General features: G+C 43.1%; 2 protein-coding genes and 5 non-coding genes across 8 annotated transcripts; 1 reads left to right on the top strand and 6 right to left on the bottom strand.

The window, feature by feature from the left end:
- Window positions 1–3,676: 3,676 nt before the first annotated feature.
- Window positions 3,677–11,070, bottom strand: ncl (nucleolin). 2 transcript variants are annotated; one of them, XM_063891219.1, is made up of 16 exons: window positions 10,882–11,070; window positions 9,922–10,017; window positions 9,735–9,825; window positions 9,163–9,285; window positions 8,641–8,850; window positions 8,276–8,407; window positions 7,981–8,064; window positions 7,682–7,805; window positions 7,449–7,585; window positions 6,996–7,122; window positions 6,396–6,532; window positions 6,064–6,193; window positions 5,604–5,743; window positions 5,272–5,398; window positions 4,867–5,159; window positions 3,677–4,405 (listed from the first exon to the last, which is right to left on the bottom strand). In XM_063891219.1, the coding sequence occupies exons 1-16, from the start codon at window positions 10,897–10,899 to the stop codon at window positions 4,341–4,343; spliced, it is 2,034 nt and encodes a 677-aa protein (XP_063747289.1). In that variant the 5' UTR covers window positions 10,900–11,070; the 3' UTR covers window positions 3,677–4,340. The 2 variants fall into 2 exon arrangements, with proteins under 2 accessions (XP_063747289.1, XP_063747290.1); XM_063891220.1 differs by having other exon boundaries at window positions 6,064–6,190.
- LOC134870259 (small nucleolar RNA SNORA57) lies at window positions 4,630–4,767 on the bottom strand. The gene has a single exon (XR_010166529.1). It is a non-coding gene; the product is annotated as a small nucleolar RNA SNORA57 (small nucleolar RNA).
- Window positions 5,844–5,981, bottom strand: LOC134870271 (small nucleolar RNA SNORA75). Its single transcript, XR_010166541.1, has one exon. It is a non-coding gene; the product is annotated as a small nucleolar RNA SNORA75 (small nucleolar RNA).
- Window positions 7,261–7,398, bottom strand: LOC134870258 (small nucleolar RNA SNORA57). The gene has a single exon (XR_010166528.1). It is a non-coding gene; the product is annotated as a small nucleolar RNA SNORA57 (small nucleolar RNA).
- On the bottom strand, window positions 7,872–7,941 carry LOC134870273 (small nucleolar RNA SNORD82). Its single transcript, XR_010166543.1, has one exon. It is a non-coding gene; the product is annotated as a small nucleolar RNA SNORD82 (small nucleolar RNA).
- On the bottom strand, window positions 8,951–9,088 carry LOC134870257 (small nucleolar RNA SNORA57). The gene has a single exon (XR_010166527.1). It is a non-coding gene; the product is annotated as a small nucleolar RNA SNORA57 (small nucleolar RNA).
- On the top strand, window positions 10,193–14,262 carry LOC134869751 (zinc finger protein 397-like). Its single transcript, XM_063891633.1, has 3 exons — window positions 10,193–10,235; window positions 11,627–11,670; window positions 13,116–14,262. The coding sequence occupies exon 3, from the start codon at window positions 13,315–13,317 to the stop codon at window positions 14,260–14,262; it is 948 nt and encodes a 315-aa protein (XP_063747703.1). The 5' UTR covers window positions 10,193–10,235; window positions 11,627–11,670; window positions 13,116–13,314.
- The last annotated feature ends 3,862 nt before the right edge of the window (window positions 14,263–18,124 follow it).

The following is an 18,124-nucleotide window of genomic DNA, read 5'->3' as shown; positions in this document are numbered from 1 at the left end:
ATAGCAGAACATCCTTTTTAGTGCAAACAAAGTAACAGCTTTTGTATTTTGGTATGGTAAATACTTTTCAACCTAGTCTATTTTGTATTCGTTTTCAGAAAGTATCTGTCCATCCTCCCGAGTGGGTGTGACATTTCACATAGTTTATGTTAAGCATCTCCATCAACTATTGTGTCTTTTTCACTGAGCAGAACCCCTGAGAATGAGGCTGACAGTAAACAGTGAGGATATTAAGAGCTTTATGTTGGCCTAAAAAGTCAATGAGAGAAAAGAAATACCTCCCTGTTGTTCTTTACAATATCTTACAGGACAAAGACAATAAAGCCACACAGAAACTAGATCCTCTCTGTATATTGTGTTTCCTGAAGGGTGCACTTTCAGATAAAGTTTAGCAAGATTAATCTATGAACTGTCCTCTGTCTAGACCACAATATAAAAGTGATAGGGCGTTAAACCTTCCAAAACATTGCTGAATCATCTCTTGTATTTTCACAAGAGTGATTCATTCACTATGACCACAATGTGCATTTCGTATTATTAACAAGCATTACATTTCTATTTGAAGACATTGATTTGGTTTAACTAAATCGCACGGAAGTGATATAAGAGAGTGAACTGAACAGCACGTTCCTCAATGGGCACAAACTAAATCTTACTTCCTTTTTTATTATGTTGAATGGTTTTTTTTTTAGAAAGGATTATCTAACCATGATATTATGTAAAAAAAAAAGTCAGTTAACATTGAGAGTAGTGGCATGGCAGCCAATGAAACAATTTTTACTAATCGAAAAAAATGTGTACCTAAAAATATATTCCTGATGTAATGGGCAGAAAAGTAGTTTTATTCAAATATAGGTATTCTTAAATTGTGTTTACTTCATTTACTCTATGCAGTTGTAAAATTAGGATATGGGTCTGAAACAAAAACATTTCTACCTCACAGAAGGAATAAACGATGACTCATATCATGTCTGCTAAACCTGCAACAGGCGAGGAACACAAACCCATACCCAAAAGATGTGCAGTTAACTGAGTAACAATAAAGGAGACACTATTGTTGCTAGGCTGTCAACTAACAAATGAATTTCCCCAGGGTGAAAAGCTATCATGTAGTGTGAACTTCCCACTCAATTGATGCTATTTGAATGTATGCGAGCCTGCAGACCAAGAGCTGCATATTTGGAGAAAGTAATTAAGCTTTTGATGTGAGTGTGGTCAATGGGGTCGGCTGAAAGAGGCTGCAGGCTTTCACACAAGCCCTCTATTTTCTTCAAAGGTCTCTGGAGCACCATCATTGGCATGGCTGAAGATGGGAAAGTTGTTGCTGGGGTTAAAATTAAAAAGAACATTCCACACTGTACATGCTGCTGACTATGGGATCTCTAGCAGCTCAGACAGCACAGAGAATCTCATCGAGGAGCTGCGTAAGTTACAAATCATGTTTAGCCCAGTGTAGATAACATTAAAGATATGGTGTTCCACATTGGCAAACATTGCTTAATATTCCTCTAGTTTGGTGGACGGATTACACAAGATACTAAAGTCAACTTTTCTCTATAAAGAAAACACAAATGGCAATACATTACTCTAACATTGTCCCTTAATTTGGAAAAACCTGATTTGAACTGAATAATCACTTTAAAAGATCTTGTGAAAAAAAATTAAGGCCAATTAATTTACTTTCTTGCGAGATTTGGATGAGAAGACCCAAACCACTCTATATGTTAAATATAAAAGTACAGCAAAGCATTGTCACAAAGTCAGCATCTTAACCAAAACTATTCAGTCAGCAGAGAAAAACACAAATACATTTCACTAGCCATTGTTAACAAACTAAGATCTCCATGTTATTTGCCTACATGTTTTACGATCGAATCCCAGACTTGTAATGTTTGTTTGAGATAAAACAATGCCATACAATAAGGTCTCTTGGATTTCCGTTCAAACAACGTCCCTATCTGCTTTATGATGCGGGAATAATCTAATTGTTTGAGCGAGAGAGTAACAGCATCAATAAAGAGTTCACATGCATTGTTCTCTGGCAGGGAGGAAACAAACACAGTTTGTTCTTCATGGTTACATACGTCTGGGAAATCTATGGTAAAAAAAAGATGATCAGCATTTGTGTGCACCCTCAGCAGATCAGTACACTGTAGTCCCTGACTCCACATTTCACACTGGAAGAAAGGCCAAGGGAATGCGACTTCATAGTACATCTGTGCTATAGGACACCATGTACTTGACAAAGATCCATTGTGGAGAGGACTCAGAGCTGTATGCTCCGCTTTAAAGAGGGTCCTATTTAGATCAGCCACTATACAAATGAGATAAAGTATCAGTCTCTGCCCTCTCTCCTCTTCACAATGCCCTATTGACTCAGTGTCCACTCTTTATGAAGATGCTTATGGTTTGACAGTCAATGAGTAAAACGGCAGCACCCTCAATCAGATTTCCTCACTTATCTCCCTTTACTATGCTGAAAGCATAAGCAGTGTTTAGGGGAAACACTAGAAATAATATACACATCTGAAAGCCAGCTATTGTCAGATCGACTGTTATATAGAGAAAATAAACCCCAAGTAAAGCAGGGGAGAATAGATAGAATTAGAGCTGAACTGAGGCAAAAGCCCTTCAAGTGATCCTGAAACAATAAGGAAAGAAATAGGTGTTCCAGAGGTCTGACATAACGCCTCAGAGAAGCTAATATGACTGTCACTGTTCAAGGCAGCGGGAGGGCTAATTGACATGGAGGTATTCAGTGGTGCCATCATCAGTGGCTCCTGCCCAGGCACCTTCAGGAACAAAGACCCCTGTTCAGCTAGCAGGGCCAAAGGATGACAGCATACTGCTGTGTCCTGTCTGCCAGTGTCAGTCAGAGGGTCGCTGTTGGACCACAGAAGCCTACTGCCCGTGAGAAATCAGAAATATATGATTTTACAGAACCGATTGGAGTGGTGTAACACTACTTTCCTTAGTGTTTATTAATCTCCATGTGCATTTATCATTACAGCTGTGCAAGTGTTGTAAGCTCCTTGAATCCAGATCATGCGATGTGGACAATAAAGGGGTTTCTATTTGACAAGCTGAGGGTTGTATCTAAAGTGGCAGAGTTCAGAACTCTCCACAATGTCTACATTAACATCCTCTTTTATTTGGTTGAGGACAGTGACTTCACACAGTATCCTTGCTATCTATAGGATTTGAGCATTCAATGACCAAATTAGCTTAACTTCCATACAGGTACACAGTTTCCTATCTTTTTATTGTCTCAGTCAATACACAAAAAGATCTGATATATACTGCCACCTTGTGGAATAATAAGGAATGGGCATCTAGCCATTCAAAGCTCATTTAAGACATAGGTTACATTTTGGTCATTTGTAGACAATGCATTCAGGAGTACAAATAGGACCAGCATCCATCCTCAATTAGGTCTTCCATGTAGGACACTATTACAACATAATACAATTTTAACGAAATCAGTCATTTTTACTAGGGTTTACTCAGTGACAGTATTACCTGAAATGTTTCAAACTTTTCAAAGGAGAATATATTGCAGGGATGTTGTGTTGCATTAGTAGGTAGCTGTAAAAATGTATCACCTTTCATACTCTAATATTTCAAACCTGTGACAAATTCAATGCCTCAGATTGACATGGCTGAAAAAGGAAAGACATTTAAAAATCACCACCTACAAGGTTTTATTTAATCCATGTGAAAACCATCAGATGGGGAAAATTAGTCAATGCACTACAAATATTTTATGTTACATAGAAGAGGTTTCTTCCTCTGACATTGACCCGGCCCCACCAAACATACATGACACAACAGCTTGCCATTTTCTTCTTTTCCAACTCAATAGCACTGACTCAAATCTTCTATCAAAATATGCTTTACACAGAACAGTAAAAGTTGGCACCTAAAGCAAACTAAAAGACAAAATAAAAGCAAATAAGGTGTGAATTTTTTTTACAAAAAAAGTAAAATGAAAATCATACAAACTGTTTAAATTTACACAATTCATCTGACAAAGACAAGCATATTTTTCACAGCAAACTTGTTTGCCAGACCCGTTCCATTTTACTCCTTCAGAAAAGCAAGTTATCAATGAGGGTTAGAGACGCAGGTTGCATTTGGGACATTCAGTACTCACAAAGCACTTGAGCTGAGAAGGTCAAAAAGTACCATTCTGGCACACAAGGGAGAAGGTTTGAGGGGACTAAATAAAGGGCTAAAATGCCCGTCAACAGTTAAATATATATCAATGACGCTTTCTGGAATGTCCAAAAGCTCTGAAAAGTGATGAAACCAGAGTCCGTTCAAAAGTAAAAATGACTGATTTAGTCATCAAACTTGATCTTCTTCCCCTGGGGCTTGGCGCCGAATCCACCACCACCTCTTCCACCTACAAATGAGAAAGAAAAGTGTCACTACCCAGCATCTTTAAGTACAACAAAACACATCATGAATACTGAGCTTCGACCCCAATGACAAACCTAATTGATATTTACCATGTTATAAATATAATACAAGACAGCTGGCGTTAAATGTGTCTACGGTTGGGCAATATTAGGAGCTGACAAAATAGCCAGAGTCCCCTATTGATTGACACTTGGTGATTAAAGGCATAAATGTGACAGCGATTGAGGATAGAACCGGCAGACGATAACACACACCGGTACCGAAGACATAGCACTGCCGTTAGTGTTCCTCCGAACATTTCACACACGAGTACTGAACAACCACATGTGTGCCAAGAAATGGAGGGTATGTGGCAATTTCAATGTTAAAGGGTAGACATTTTAAAACTGCAGAAATGTACTTCCTGAAAACACCCCAATTTGAAAATTCCAACATTTTATTTACCTCCAAAGCTACCTCGCCCGCGTCCACCTCCACGGGGGCCTCCTCTTCCTCTGCCGCCACCGCCGCGACCGCCGAAGCCACCGCCGCCGAAACCGCCACCACCGAAGCCGCCACGACCTCCTCTGCCACCGCGACCACCAAATCCTCCACCGCCACGACCTCCGCGGAAGCCGCCTTCACCCTTGGGCTTGGCGTAGTCCAGGGTTACTTTGGTGCCATCGATCTCGCCTTCGTCCATGGCCTCCTTGGCTGCCTTGCAGTCATCCTCATTGTTGAAGTCCACAAAGCCGAAGCTGCAAAGAGAGGCAGATCTTAACATGCTAATCTGTACAGTCACTGCTGGACAGAGTCGTGCAAACGAGGAGTGAGAAGCCACAAGGAGTTTGTCAAACACGACCAACTTACCATTTTGATGCCCCCGTTTCTCTGTCTGTGACTATCCTGGCTGCTGCGGCTCCATCGAACGCATCCCTGAGGCTCTGATCTGTTGTGTCCTCGGAGAGACCCTTGACGAACAAGGTCTTGGTTGGACCTGGTAGCAGATAGAACTCATTGTTAAATTTTTTAACACTGGCTGATCTTCGGGGTGGATACAAATGCTTTTTCAACCGAAACTCATCTGAGGACCAAGTGATAAGCCAAGTTTCAGAAGATAAGGTTATCACATCTGGCCATGCTAACACTATTCATCACTATCATTTCTTAACAGAACTGAATAGTAAAGTTTGTAATCTTACCGGAGTTTCCTCTGCCCCCGTCTCTGCCACTGTTCTGGCTGTACTCCAGGCGGATGGAGCGGCCATCAATATCTGTATTGTTGAGGTTTTCCAGAGCATCCTTTGCCTCCTCTGTGCTCTCAAATTCTACAAAAGCAAAACTAAAGGAAAAAAGAATGAAATTAGGAGACGGTTCACAAATTGATATTTGAGAAAAATGGTTCCATGGTTTGTAAATGCCAGTGTAATTCGTTTTAGATTAACTGTTGCACAACAGACAGACAGTTTCCCTAATGCGAGTAGGGCCTGCAGAGCTTGTTCAAACTGTGCATTGACTCTGCTTCTCGTGCGAATCCATTCAGAATCATGGGTGAGATTCAGAGGAGCTCATGAGAAGGTGAACAGCTAAAAGATTTATTTTAAGATAAAATAATTAAGTCATCCTTTAACCCATTAGCAAAGTATCATGACAGATGCTTACCCTTTTGGTCTGCCATCTCTCTGTGGAATCCTAATAGAGACAGCCTTCTCAAATGTGGCTTGAAGGGCTTCTTCTGTGGCGCTGAAGGACAGATTATTCACCACCAGTGTTTTACTGGCTGCTCCAGCTGCTACAGAGACCGAAGAAAAAAAACAGATACTGATGGCAAGCACTTTCATTGACCTACTTGATCATTGATGCAACCTGCCATTTAAAATTGAAATACTTGATGAACATGACTCAGGGCTTTATTGTACTATTGCACAACTACTAAAATCTCAAACTGGTCATATACAGGCTTCATAGCTTTGTAAAGCAGCCGAAGAATTTACCTCCAACCATAGATCCCTTCTGGCTCTTATCGCCAACGTAGTCCACCATGATGGACCTCCCCTGGACATCAGCACCTTGAGCTTCCTCCAACATCTTCTCTGCTTCAGCCTCAGATTTGAACTCAATGTACGCAATGCTGTCAAAAAGAGTGAAGAGATTAGTCGTCCTGAACAAAATTACTGGAAAATGCGTATTAAAGGCAGGTTTGAGTACTACAACTTAGTTTGACCATTGGGTTCAAATACCATTTTTAAATGTTTTGTTTCAAAGATCACTGATGGGTTTTTAGCCTGTCAGATGGAGAGTTACTATATCTATCTATCTATCCAACATCAGCATTAAATATTGGGATCTCCTTTTTCCTTATTAGTTAAATGTTTTGGACTTAACTATAAATCAAGAAAATAGTTACTTGCAGTCCTTTGTGGTACAAATAGTGGAAACTATTGTAGAAAATGACAATTTCCTTGCACTATAGCCTATGACAGTTTACTACACAGTTCTCACTTAGCTCGTAGGACTATTTTCCTGTATTCCTTCTAAGTGACATCATTTAGACACAGGAAATAACCAAAACTTCAATGCGGGCTTGTTCTTACCCCCTGTTTGAACCGTTCTGGCCTGGCGGTAACCTGACATCAACGGCAGCTTCGAAAACTTCCTTCAAGTCTTCAATCGTCGCGGAGAAGGGAAGGTTTTTCACAAACAGTGTTCGTGAATCCCTCTCTGTGGGATTAAGAGTATCGTCAGTTTTGGAATAACTTATTTTCAATATTCTGAGAAATTTGAGAGTTTTTTTCATTGTAATTCGTCTTAAAGATCTGCAGAGGAAAAGCCTCTATGGATTCAATCCAATCAAGGTATAAATGTGACAGCGATTGAGGATAGAACCGGCAGACGATAACACACACCGGTACCGAAGACATAGCACTGCCTTTAGTGTTCCTCCGAACATTTCACACACGAGTACTGAACAACCACATGTGTGCCAAGAAATGGAGGGTCTGTGGCAATTTTCTTAAAATGTTAAACGGTACAAATTTGAACCTTACCCTTCTTGCTATCCTGTGAGGTCTCCTTGCTTCTGGCTCTGTCCAACTTCAGCTCATTACCCATGAACTTCTTGCCATTAAGCTCTAGTGCCTTCTGCATGTCCTCCTCAGTCGAGAAGTCCACATAACCAAACTTTCTGCAGAGACAAGACATTTAAGGACCATTAGACATTGCTTTTTCAAAACAAATAAATGGATATATTTATATTGTTTTGTTTTCAAATTTTGCTTACTTGGATCCACCTAACCGGACATCGGCGACTTCAAGACTGTTCTTGGTGAAGAACTTTCTCATGGCCTCTTTAATTTCATCAAAGTCCTTGTCGGAGTTCAAGTTCCCAACAAATAGACAGAAACCTGAAAAGGGCGAATGAATGCAATTAGTTTTGTTTTATATGTGTGGAAACATATTAACCCATTTCAGTTGATCAGAATAATAACATGGTGACATCACATATCAGTATTAAGTCCCTTGTTGTTCATCATATCAAAATGTTCACATTTGATTGATGGGCCTGTGCATTCTGCCTACCTTCACCCTCTGCCTTTGCCTTCTTGGCAGCAGGAGCCTCTTTCTTTCCCTCTGCCTTCCTCTTTGCAGGGGTCACTGGGGCTTCTGTAGAAACAAGAGTAAAACAACCTCAATCAACAGACAATTTAGCCAAGAAAGGAGGTCTGGAACATGTGAATAGAGGTAAAACTATAGACTGCATTGCAAATATATATATGCAACAGTCAACTGTTACTTTTTTGAGATAACTAACATTTTTCATTTGCCTACTAACATGGCAGCACTTGAGTAAAAATGGTCCAACATAAAAACTCACCCTCTTCATCCTCATCATCGTCCTCCTCCTCATCATCATCCTCCTCCTCCTCTGACTCTTCCTTGGCTTTCACCATCCCCGCTTTCTTTGCTTTTGCTGGAGCAGGGGCGGTGTCCATCTCTTCCTCAGAGTCTGGAAAACCACAATCATTGTATTTTTTTTTACTACCAAAGTCATTGTGAACAAATTCAAACCATTGACCTGGCTGCCTTTAACCAAAGTCAGATAAATAAAAAAGGTGACATCACACAAAATCAGTATTAAGTCCCTTGTTGATCATCATATTATGTCCTATGCCTGCAGCTCACAATTGAGTTAATCCACTCAAAGTCATTATCTTTGAAAGAAACCAAGGTTGGTCTTACCATCTTCATCATCATCGTCATCAGACTCCTCTTTGGCAGCCTTCTTGGTGGCTGGTTTAGCTGCCTTCTTGGGGGGTGCAGCCTCTTCTTCGTCATCATCTTCGTCATCATCCTCCTCAGAAGACTCCTTTGCAGGTTTAGCCTTTACTGCGGGTTTAGCAGCAGGTTTAGCTCCTTTCTTAGGGGGTGGGGCCTCTTCTTCAGACTCATCTAGACAGAAACATCGGAGTTGTTGATTTTAGCAAAGGTTGGCAGCATCAAAAAAATTATGCAGACAGTTGCGTTGAATTCAATAAAAGCCACAGGACAAAAATGTAACAGCGATTGAGGATAGAACTGGCAGACGATAACACACACCAGCACCGAAGACATAGCACTGCCTTTAGTGTTCCTCCGAACATTTCACACACGAGTACTGAACAACCACATGTGTGCCAAGAAATGGAGGGTCTGTGGCCTTTTTCTTTACATCAAGCTTGTGAATAGACTAGATGTACTTCTGCAGTGTAATGCACGTCATACCATCATCCTCATCGTCATCATCCTCGGACTCCTCAGCCTTTGCAGGGGCTGCCTTGGCTGGTGCTGGTTTAGCCTTTGCGGGAGTCTTTTTGGGTGGTGGGGCCTCTTCCTCAGATTCCTCCTCTGTAGGTTAATGGACACAGCATAAAGTGTCAACATTGTGAGTCTTAAGTTTAAATATAAAAGGCTGGACAAAAGCATCTACAGTTTTTCTGTGTTACGGAGACAATACGTTTTCTTCTTCTCATAATACATTTTAGATTGAGAGACTTAATGAGAATGTATTTCATCCACATTTTTGGATTAAAATAATTAACTTTCATTACAATTGTATAGTAAATGTACCAGAGAAATGTCACTCCCTGTGTTTCCACCATGTTTGACCAATGCCCAATCAAGGAAAAGTAATTACCTATTAACGATTACTTGCATTCTATAGGCTTGGACACCATCAATATTTTAAAAAGCTTACAAGTGCAAAGATCAGCTGATTCAATTGACTTTAACGAGGGACTTAATATATCTAATAGCTATCAAGAACATTGGTTGAGTTTGTTGAAGAATGTGCTTACCGGAATCATCATCCTCACTTTCTGCCTTCTTAGCAGCAGCGCCGTTCTTAACTGCTTTTGCTGGTGTGGTTTTTTTCACCACTTTAGGGGCCTGCATTAAAAAATAAATAAAAAACAAACATTAATAACTTTAAAAATAAAGAAACACGTTTTTAGTTCAAAACCTGAGAATTTAAATAGCGTGTACCTCTTCCTCCTCACTGCTTTCCTCTTCACTCGATTCTTCCTCTACCTCTTTTGGTGGAGGGGCTTTTTTCTTTAGGGTTGCTTGCTTGCTAGCTGCCTGCAAAATAAATGGAAAATAAGAAATTAATAAGAGCACAGGTTTAAATGAACACGAGTCATGTTTAGTAATAGCCGGCTCCATGGGCGGTAATCTGGTTCCTTGGTTTTCACCTCGTGTCAATCCGAGCAGGCGCACAACCCACGTGGAGCTCAGGAGGTCGGGCCGTTAGCATGTTGGCTAATTTAGCCGTGTGCAGACATGCATCAGAACACATGGTGAGCAAGGGAGGAAATTGCCGAAAGACGAGGAATAATCTAAACCGAACATGTAAAGCCGGTTCAAAATGAACGATATGTTAACTATAACATTACAAATGGATAGTCTCGTACTGAGCTGCATTTTGACTGTGAACAACCACGCTTACGCTAACAACCATGTTCCGCAATCCAGCATAGTACGTATATGATAGGCCTTCCGATAAATATCTTGTAATATCTTAATTACGGTAAAAATTGATCAGCGTGAGCAGTTTAACATTTGATCTGTTTTAGGTACATCTCTTAATCCCATGCTTTAAAATCGAGAACGCGCATGAATGCCATCTTGAGTTTTTCGCTAACCACTAGCAGGCCAGGGGGAACAGCAATGTACCAACATGGCCGATCAGGAACAAACGTTTAATAACGTTGGCTTTCAAATTCACCCTCATTTCTCGACCACAAAGACACGTTATAAACTGTGTATAATTATTGAAGAAAACGAAGTATCAACAAAATATCTGCAGTTATTTGTAAGCGGCGTTAATTCCGTTTTTCACACAAACGCAGCAACTTCTCCGTTAAGGCCTCATGCCTAACAACAAAGCTTAATTTAATCACAAACAGTTTCTTTAACAAGAAAATGCAATCAAGTTGGCCTTACCTTTGCTAATTTCACCATGGTGCTGTTGTGTGTTTCAGCGAAACACAAAGAACTGGACGTATGGAAACAAGAAACGAAATATTTAACGCATACACGTGGTGGTTCAGCCTACTCGATGGGACATAAGGCAGGAAAGACAGAGACTTCGAAGCCGCGCTCGTTGCTCTCTTGTTCTGCGCGTTCACGTCGACCCGCCCACATTGCTACATTAACCAATCACAAGAAGAATATTTGCAGCGTGCTTGCGCCTCGCCTACAATACACATTTACATGTATTACTCCACACAGGAAATTATTTTTAGTTGACTGCAAAAAAACATTATTAAATCCATCACATTTAAGATACTATTTAGTTTCAGAGGACAGTACCTTGATTTGCTGAATCCAACAGCAGACAGATAGTCGATACTTTCATACTTGACACACTTTTTCACATTTAGTATTTGGCCACAGAGTCAGTGTGCTACAGAGCTCCATGCAGCTGTTTTCATTAACCACGTGGCTGAGGGGCAGTTGCCACCAACGAGCTACCACGTGTGGCCTACCATGCGTAGTACTGACTTCCATTTGCAGAGAGCATGCAACTTAATTTAATCGAATTAATTAGCCTACTTAACACATTTGAGATAGTCTTCTCGACCTTATTTACAACAACACTCTACATTTAGCTGAACAATACATTTGTTATGTTTGTATTGAATAGTCTATGCGAGGCTTTATTCAAATGAATTCAATTGTATTGCAGGGGGATATGAGAGCTTTTACTTCGCCAGAAAGGCAGTTACATTTGTAAGTACTACACTGTTTAGTTGAAGTTGTGGAGCTTTTGAGCTTATCTTGTTCAACCAATGAAGTTTCCACAAGTTGTCATATAATTGAACATGTTAAACACATAACCCCTTAGATCTCTCTCAATATGTTTGTGTGTGTATAATGTGTACAGCAGTTTAGACTCAGTTAAATCCCAGGGGACAAACAGCACATGTGAGTAATTAACCCTCAACACCACACAGAGGCAGCATTGCATTTTACATCCCTGACTTGTTTCACAGAGCAGTGGGTAGAAAACCTTTGTTGCACTGTGTTACTGGAATTTCCCTGTGAAATAACAAAACTTGTTTCATTGAGGGGAAATACACATGCCTTTTTTTTTATTTTTATTGAAACAACATTCTAACTACCGTAGTTAAAATACATATTTTGGGGCAAGTCATGTACAGTACATGTAACTCTCTGACACATTTCTGCCCATTTGTATGTTTAGTGAAACTGTTGTCTGTGGTTATTTGTTCAGATGTTCTTGCTCTGTTTTATAGTAAATGTATTGCTGGGCATGCTTATACCATAATGAGAATCATACCACCCTGAAGTATGTTTCTTTCAAAAAGTGAGTATAAAGAGTGTACTAAGGTGGGAATGATCACATAACTACATCAAGGTTTCAAGGTTTCAAGGTTTTATTTGTCATATGCACAGCAGATACAGCGTATATGTTGGCAATGAAAATCTTATGTCGCGTGCTCCTCCAACAACTCCACATACATGTTTCAAATAAGATAAATAAAATAGAGCAAAAAGAGAGAAGAACATCACGTTCAACTTAAAGAAATCTGATTAAATAAATGATAAAATAGGGCTTCTCAATGGCCAAGGGGTTAAGGTGCTAACTGAGCTGCAACCTCCTTTTACCTTTGCTGCATTCATTCATTCCCAGTCTTTGTCATCTCTTATACTATAGAAGTTATACTTGACACAGCTATGTGCTTGACATGCTTGAAAGTCCCAGAATAAGGTGACTTACTTTCTAGTTATAAATATTCTTTCTTTTCAAAGTGTTGGGTCAAGTACTCATGCTATCATCTATGATTCTTCTAAGTAATGTATGTTACATGAAACATGTACAGTGTTTATGTAACGGCTTGTAATATGATACACACAATGTCATATTGTGTAAAGTAAAACAGTTACCTGAACAAAAACAATCCCTATTTTAATATAGATTTGTTGAGGTTAAAGGTGACCTCCAGGGGAGTTTCTGATTGGTGATATCTTTTAGTTGTTTGAGTATTATTCATACAGGGCGCAATGTCTGTGTGGCAGCCGGGTGTGGTTAGAGCGCCCGCTGCTGGGGTGAGGGGAGTGGCTCGGCCGGAGACCAGACAGCTGATCGGAATCAGGTAATCAGGCATTTAATATAAAGCATGTTGGTAACCTGGTTCTGGTCTGTCTTGCAGTAGGCTGGGTCCTTGGAAGACGACACACCCCGTCCTGGCCTTGCCCGTTCTAAAAGTACCGCGGAGCTGTCTGTTGTGTGCACATTTCTTGAGGAATAAACGCTGTTGTTTTTGCCCAACCCCGAACGCTTCCGTCTCTTGCCTTTACCTGAGCCATCCCGCTCACAGTGGCGCCTCAACAGGGACCTGAACCCCTCAGATGACGGAAGGAGAACGCCCGCTGGGCCAGGCCCTCCAGCGCCTCGCCCTCATGCAGGAGAGCACAACTGCCCTGCAACGTCAGCAGAGCGAGGCTCTCCTCGAAATCGCCTCCAGCCAGCGGGAGGACCGTGCTCTCCTGCGGGAGCTGCTGCAGCGTCCGGCCGCCCGGGAGGCCGAGCCGGTGACCAACCCCGCCCGGCCGCCGCAGATTGCCCTCCAGAAGATGTCAGCCGACGACGACCCAGAGGCTTATCTGGACATATTTGAGGGCACTGCGGCGGCGTGCGGGTGGCCGGAGGAGGAGTGGGCTGTGCGGCTTCTTCCCCTGCTAACACGGGAAGCGCAGCTAGCCGCCCACAGCCTGCCAGCGTCCGATCGACATGAGTACACGTCTGGCAGCACGCCAGAGGGACACCGCCGCCGGTTCAGGGCCCTTCCCTTCGAGGACGCTGGCCGCCCCTTCTCCTACGCGAAGCAGCTCCTCGATGCGGCGAGGCGCTGGCTTCAGCCGGGGATGCGCTCCGCCGAGGACGTCATGGAGCAGGTGGCACTGGAGCAGTTTGTCGCCGGGCTGCCATCGTCAACGGCGAATTGGGTCCAGTGTCACCGCCCTGCCAGCCTGGAGGCAGCCGTCGTCCTCGCGGAGGACCACCTTTCGCTTCCCCGGCGGAGCATGAAGGAGGAGCCCCGACAACCTGTCGTCCCCGCGGACCGACCCGTTCCAGCCCCGAGGAGGAGGTTCCAGACAGCAGCCGCTGCACCGCGTTCCCCTCAACCCACGACCCAGCCCCTTCCCACCCAAGCCCTACCTCATCTCTCTCTCTCTCTCCCCAGGATCCAGCCTCCGCCTCTGGTCGTCCGGCACCACGGGGGGCTCCTCAGGCGCCAGGGCAGGAGTGCTGGCGGTGCGGGCAGCCCGGCCACTTCCGGCGGGAGTGTCCCATGATGGAGGTCGGACAGTTGGTCCGGGTTGTGGGACCGCCAGTTGCCTCCCCCGGTTTAGAAGGGACGTACCGTATACCGGTATGTATACAGGGGGGTACCCACCAGGCTCTGATGGATACGGGCTCTAATCAGACGATGATCCATCAGCGCTTGGTTCGGCCGGGGGCATTGGTTGAAGCATCGTGGGGGAAGGTGAGGTGTGTGCATGGGGATATTCACCAGTACCCGGAGGTGACTCTGGAAATATCTTTTAGGGGTAAAAAGCATAGAGTCAGGGCTGGAGTTAGTACTCGCCTCGCGCACCCTCTGATCTTGGGAACAAATTGGCCGGGGTTTGCTAAGCTAGCGGGGGCTATGGGGGTGCGGTCACGGGAGTCAGGGAAATGTGAGTGGTGTGCTGTGTTTAGTGGCGAATCGGAAGCGGCTGACGGCGACGAAGGGGGAACAGACACGGAGGGGGCCAGGGAGGTCCCTCTACCACCGGAGGGTGCCGGGGAGGCCCCTCTGCCCCCGCCAGTGTTCCCGGTTGAGGATTTCCCCCTCGAACAGTCTAGGGACGGGACCCTTCAGCACGCTTTCGATCAGGTGGTGAGTATTGATGGCTCCCAGCTACAACCAAGCACAGCACTCACACACCCACACTTTGTTGTTATTAGGGACAGGCTGTATCGTGTGAGCCGTGACACACAGACAGGAGAGATCAATACCCAGTTGTTGGTACCACAAAGCCGTCGGGAAATGATTTTCCAGGCGACTCATCACAACCCCATGTCAGGTCACCTAGGGTACGATAAGACACTACACCGGATCATGGCCCGATTGTATTGGCCGGGCATTCGCGCGGATGTGAAGAGGTGGTGTGCATCCTGCAGCGAATGTCAGCTGGTTAATCCACCGGCCACCCCAAAAGCGCCTCTGCGCCCACTCCCATTAATTGAGGTGCCTTTTGAGAGAGTTGGTATGGACCTCATCGGGCCATTAGACCAGAGTGCACGGGGATATCGCTTTGTACTCGTCCTAGTGGATTATGCAACAAGATATCCCGAGGCAGTGCCGTTGCGCAATATCTCTGCAAAGAGCGTTGCACAGGCACTGTTTCATATAATCTCCCGAGTCGGGATCCCGAAAGAGATCCTGACTGACCAGGGCACGTCATTTATGTCACGCACACTACGCGAGCTGTATGAACTGTTGGGCATCCGCTCGATCCGGACTAGTGTTTACCATCCACAGACCGATGGCCTGGTGGAGCGGTTTAACAAAACGCTAAAGAACATGGTTCGTAAGTTCGTTCACGAGGATAGCCGTAATTGGGATAAATGGCTAGACCCTCTGTTGTTTGCAGTGCGGGAGGTGCCTCAGTCCTCCACGGGATTTTCTCCCTTTGAACTGCTGTTTGGCAGGAAGCCACGGGGTGTTTTGGACCTATTTAAAGAAAACTGGGAGGAGGGTCCAAGCACAAGTAAAAACGAAATTCAGTACGTTATGGACCTGCGAGCAAAACTCCATTCACTGGGGCAGTTATCACGGGAGAATTTGCTGCAGGCTCAGGAACGTCAGCAGCGCCTGTAGCCTACAACAGAGGGTCGAAACTGAGACAATTTTCACCGGGAGATAAAGTACTTGTGTTACTCCCGACTTCTAGCTCCAAATTACTCGCCAAGTGGCAAGGGCCCTTCGTGGTCACACGACGAGTGGGGGACGTAGATTATGAGTTGGTGCGTTCTGACAGGGGGGGAGCAACACAGATCTACCACGTAAACCTCCTTAAAACATGGAGGGAAGTGGCGTCTGCTTCTCTGGCCACCACGGTGATGGAACGGGGGGAGTCAGCTGTCGGCCGGCGGGATCCCGGCCTGAGTCGGGCGGTTGGGGTAGCCTATGTGGCAGCCGGGTGTGGTTAGAGCGCCGGCTGCTGGGGTGAGGGGAGTGGCTCGGCCGGAGACCAGACAGCTGATCGGAATCAGGTAATCAGGCATTTAATATAAAGCATGTTGGTAACCTGGTTCTGGTCTGTCTTGCAGTAGGCTGGGTCCTGGCAAGACGACACACCCCGTCCTGGCCTTGCCCGTCCTAAAAGTACCGCGGAGCTGTCCGTTGTGTGCACATTTCTTGAGGAATAAACGCTGTTGTTTTTGCCCAACCCCGAACGCTTCCGTCTCTTGCCTTTTACCTGAGCCATCCCGCTCACAGTCTGGTTTTTACAGTCACCTTCAAGCGGAGTATAATTGTATTCTCGCTGTCTTTCTAATTAACTTGCAGAATTTAAATGAACAAAGCTGTCTCTGTTAGTCACTGTTGTTTTGCAGGGATGGATATAATTGATTGAACCCAACAATTATAAAGAGCATGGAGGTAAATATATACATCCAAGGATTCTAGGTCAGAAGTGATTTCCTTTATCACAAGGAAATGCACACTTATTTCTGGGCATCCACCCAAAGCGGAGCAAGAGTACGATTTAAACTGGACTGTAAATTGTTGGTAAAAGCATACGGTGTTAGATCTTGGTAATATTTCTTAAAATGTCAATATTTTTTGTCAGTGTTTGCATCATTGCTAATGGAGTTTAATACTAAAAACTCTTCTCTGCTGTAATTAGTTATAACAGTAGTTCTTCGGATTCTCAATAGGGCCAATATGTTTAATGCCATCCCAAAGTCAAGCAACAAGAGTAGAACTACCCATCCTCATTAGGGATCATTCATTATTTTCCCTCAATTTGTATATAGTGTATATATGGGGTGTTTTTTTTTAGGAACATCTGTAGTTATTTTCAAATTCATAAATGACATATTTTAAAACTTTACCCTTTACCACTTTTCAGACATAACAATGAACATACAATAACATCTGGTCACTTCAGAATTCAGTACCACATTTTTAAGGCAAAAACAGGAATATTTATAGCTTCTATGAAACTCCAAGATTTAAAAAATGTTTTCTTTATTATTGTATTCTTGCCTTTGGTCCAACTTTAATGAGCAGTCACATACGTTTTACAAAGGTCATAATGGGGAACTCTGAGTTTGACACAGTGCTGATTTTGGTTTAGGTTATGTGGGGCAGCTATCCTGGTTATTGTTGTCCCTTTATCCATGTTGTCAGGTGTTATCATGTTTTGCACAATGCTTTCTTTCTCAGGCTTTTGTGACCAGTTTTCCTTAATTTTGACATCGACTATGTAAGGTCTGTGTGATGCCTGTGTTATTTGTGTAAAATGTAGCACTCTATGTACAATACTGTTTTCCTATTCAAGCAATTCTTAACTATCTTTTTTCACATGTGCTTATATTTGCGTGTTTATTTGAGCCACTGATATTCAAAAAATAAGGTTTGCTAACTGTCATTAAAATGACTTTTAAATTACATTTTTATAAATAAATTCTGTATAAACTGATATATAATGCAGTGGACAATAGAGTATCTAAACTGAGTCACTCCAGCTTAGAAAAACGATTAATAAAAAAAAGCGTTATATTTTTCCACGATTAGTAAAGTGTTTGCAGCACGTGTCATCTAGTTCTTCTTCACTCCACTTGGCTCTATGCTGACCTCTAGTGAGGGAGTGTATTAGTGCAAGTCATCAATATTAAACTACCCGGTTGAGCATTTTTTGCAGTCTGCTTGACGATTGATTTTAGATTAAGTATATCATTTTCCCATAGACCCATGTACAATGGTGTATAGAGGCTTGTAAACCTGACTTGAGTTGTACTAATTGTTTCAGATTTACAGGCGATCACAGCAGCTTACACTTGTCCTGAAGGGCGGTCAACAACCCTGTAAAACATATTCAAGATCATGATTTGACTCCTTTCCCAGGTAGAAAAATCAGAGCCTACAGGTCTTCCTTTAGGATC

This window comes from Eleginops maclovinus, chromosome 9 (assembly GCF_036324505.1).
Source record: "Eleginops maclovinus isolate JMC-PN-2008 ecotype Puerto Natales chromosome 9, JC_Emac_rtc_rv5, whole genome shotgun sequence".
NCBI classification, from domain to species: Eukaryota; Metazoa; Chordata; class Actinopteri; order Perciformes; family Eleginopidae; genus Eleginops; species Eleginops maclovinus.
The sequence above is the reverse complement of the archived record's forward strand: the minus strand, read 5'-3'. Positions and strand labels throughout refer to the sequence as shown.

Excerpts from the sequence above, each read along its gene's own strand:
- ncl (XM_063891219.1), bottom strand. Across the intron at positions 7,123-7,448 it reads CTCACAGGATAGCAAGAAGG|AGAGGGATTCACGAACACTG; the intron begins GTAAGGTTCAAA and ends TTAATCCCACAG. Across the intron at positions 4,406-4,866 it reads CGGGCGAGGTAGCTTTGGAG|GTGGAAGAGGTGGTGGTGGA; the intron begins GTAAATAAAATG and ends TCTCATTTGTAG.
- LOC134869751 (XM_063891633.1), top strand. The coding sequence starts at position 13,315 with ATGACGGAAGGAGAACGCCCGCTGGGCCAGGCCCTCCAGCGCCTCGCC.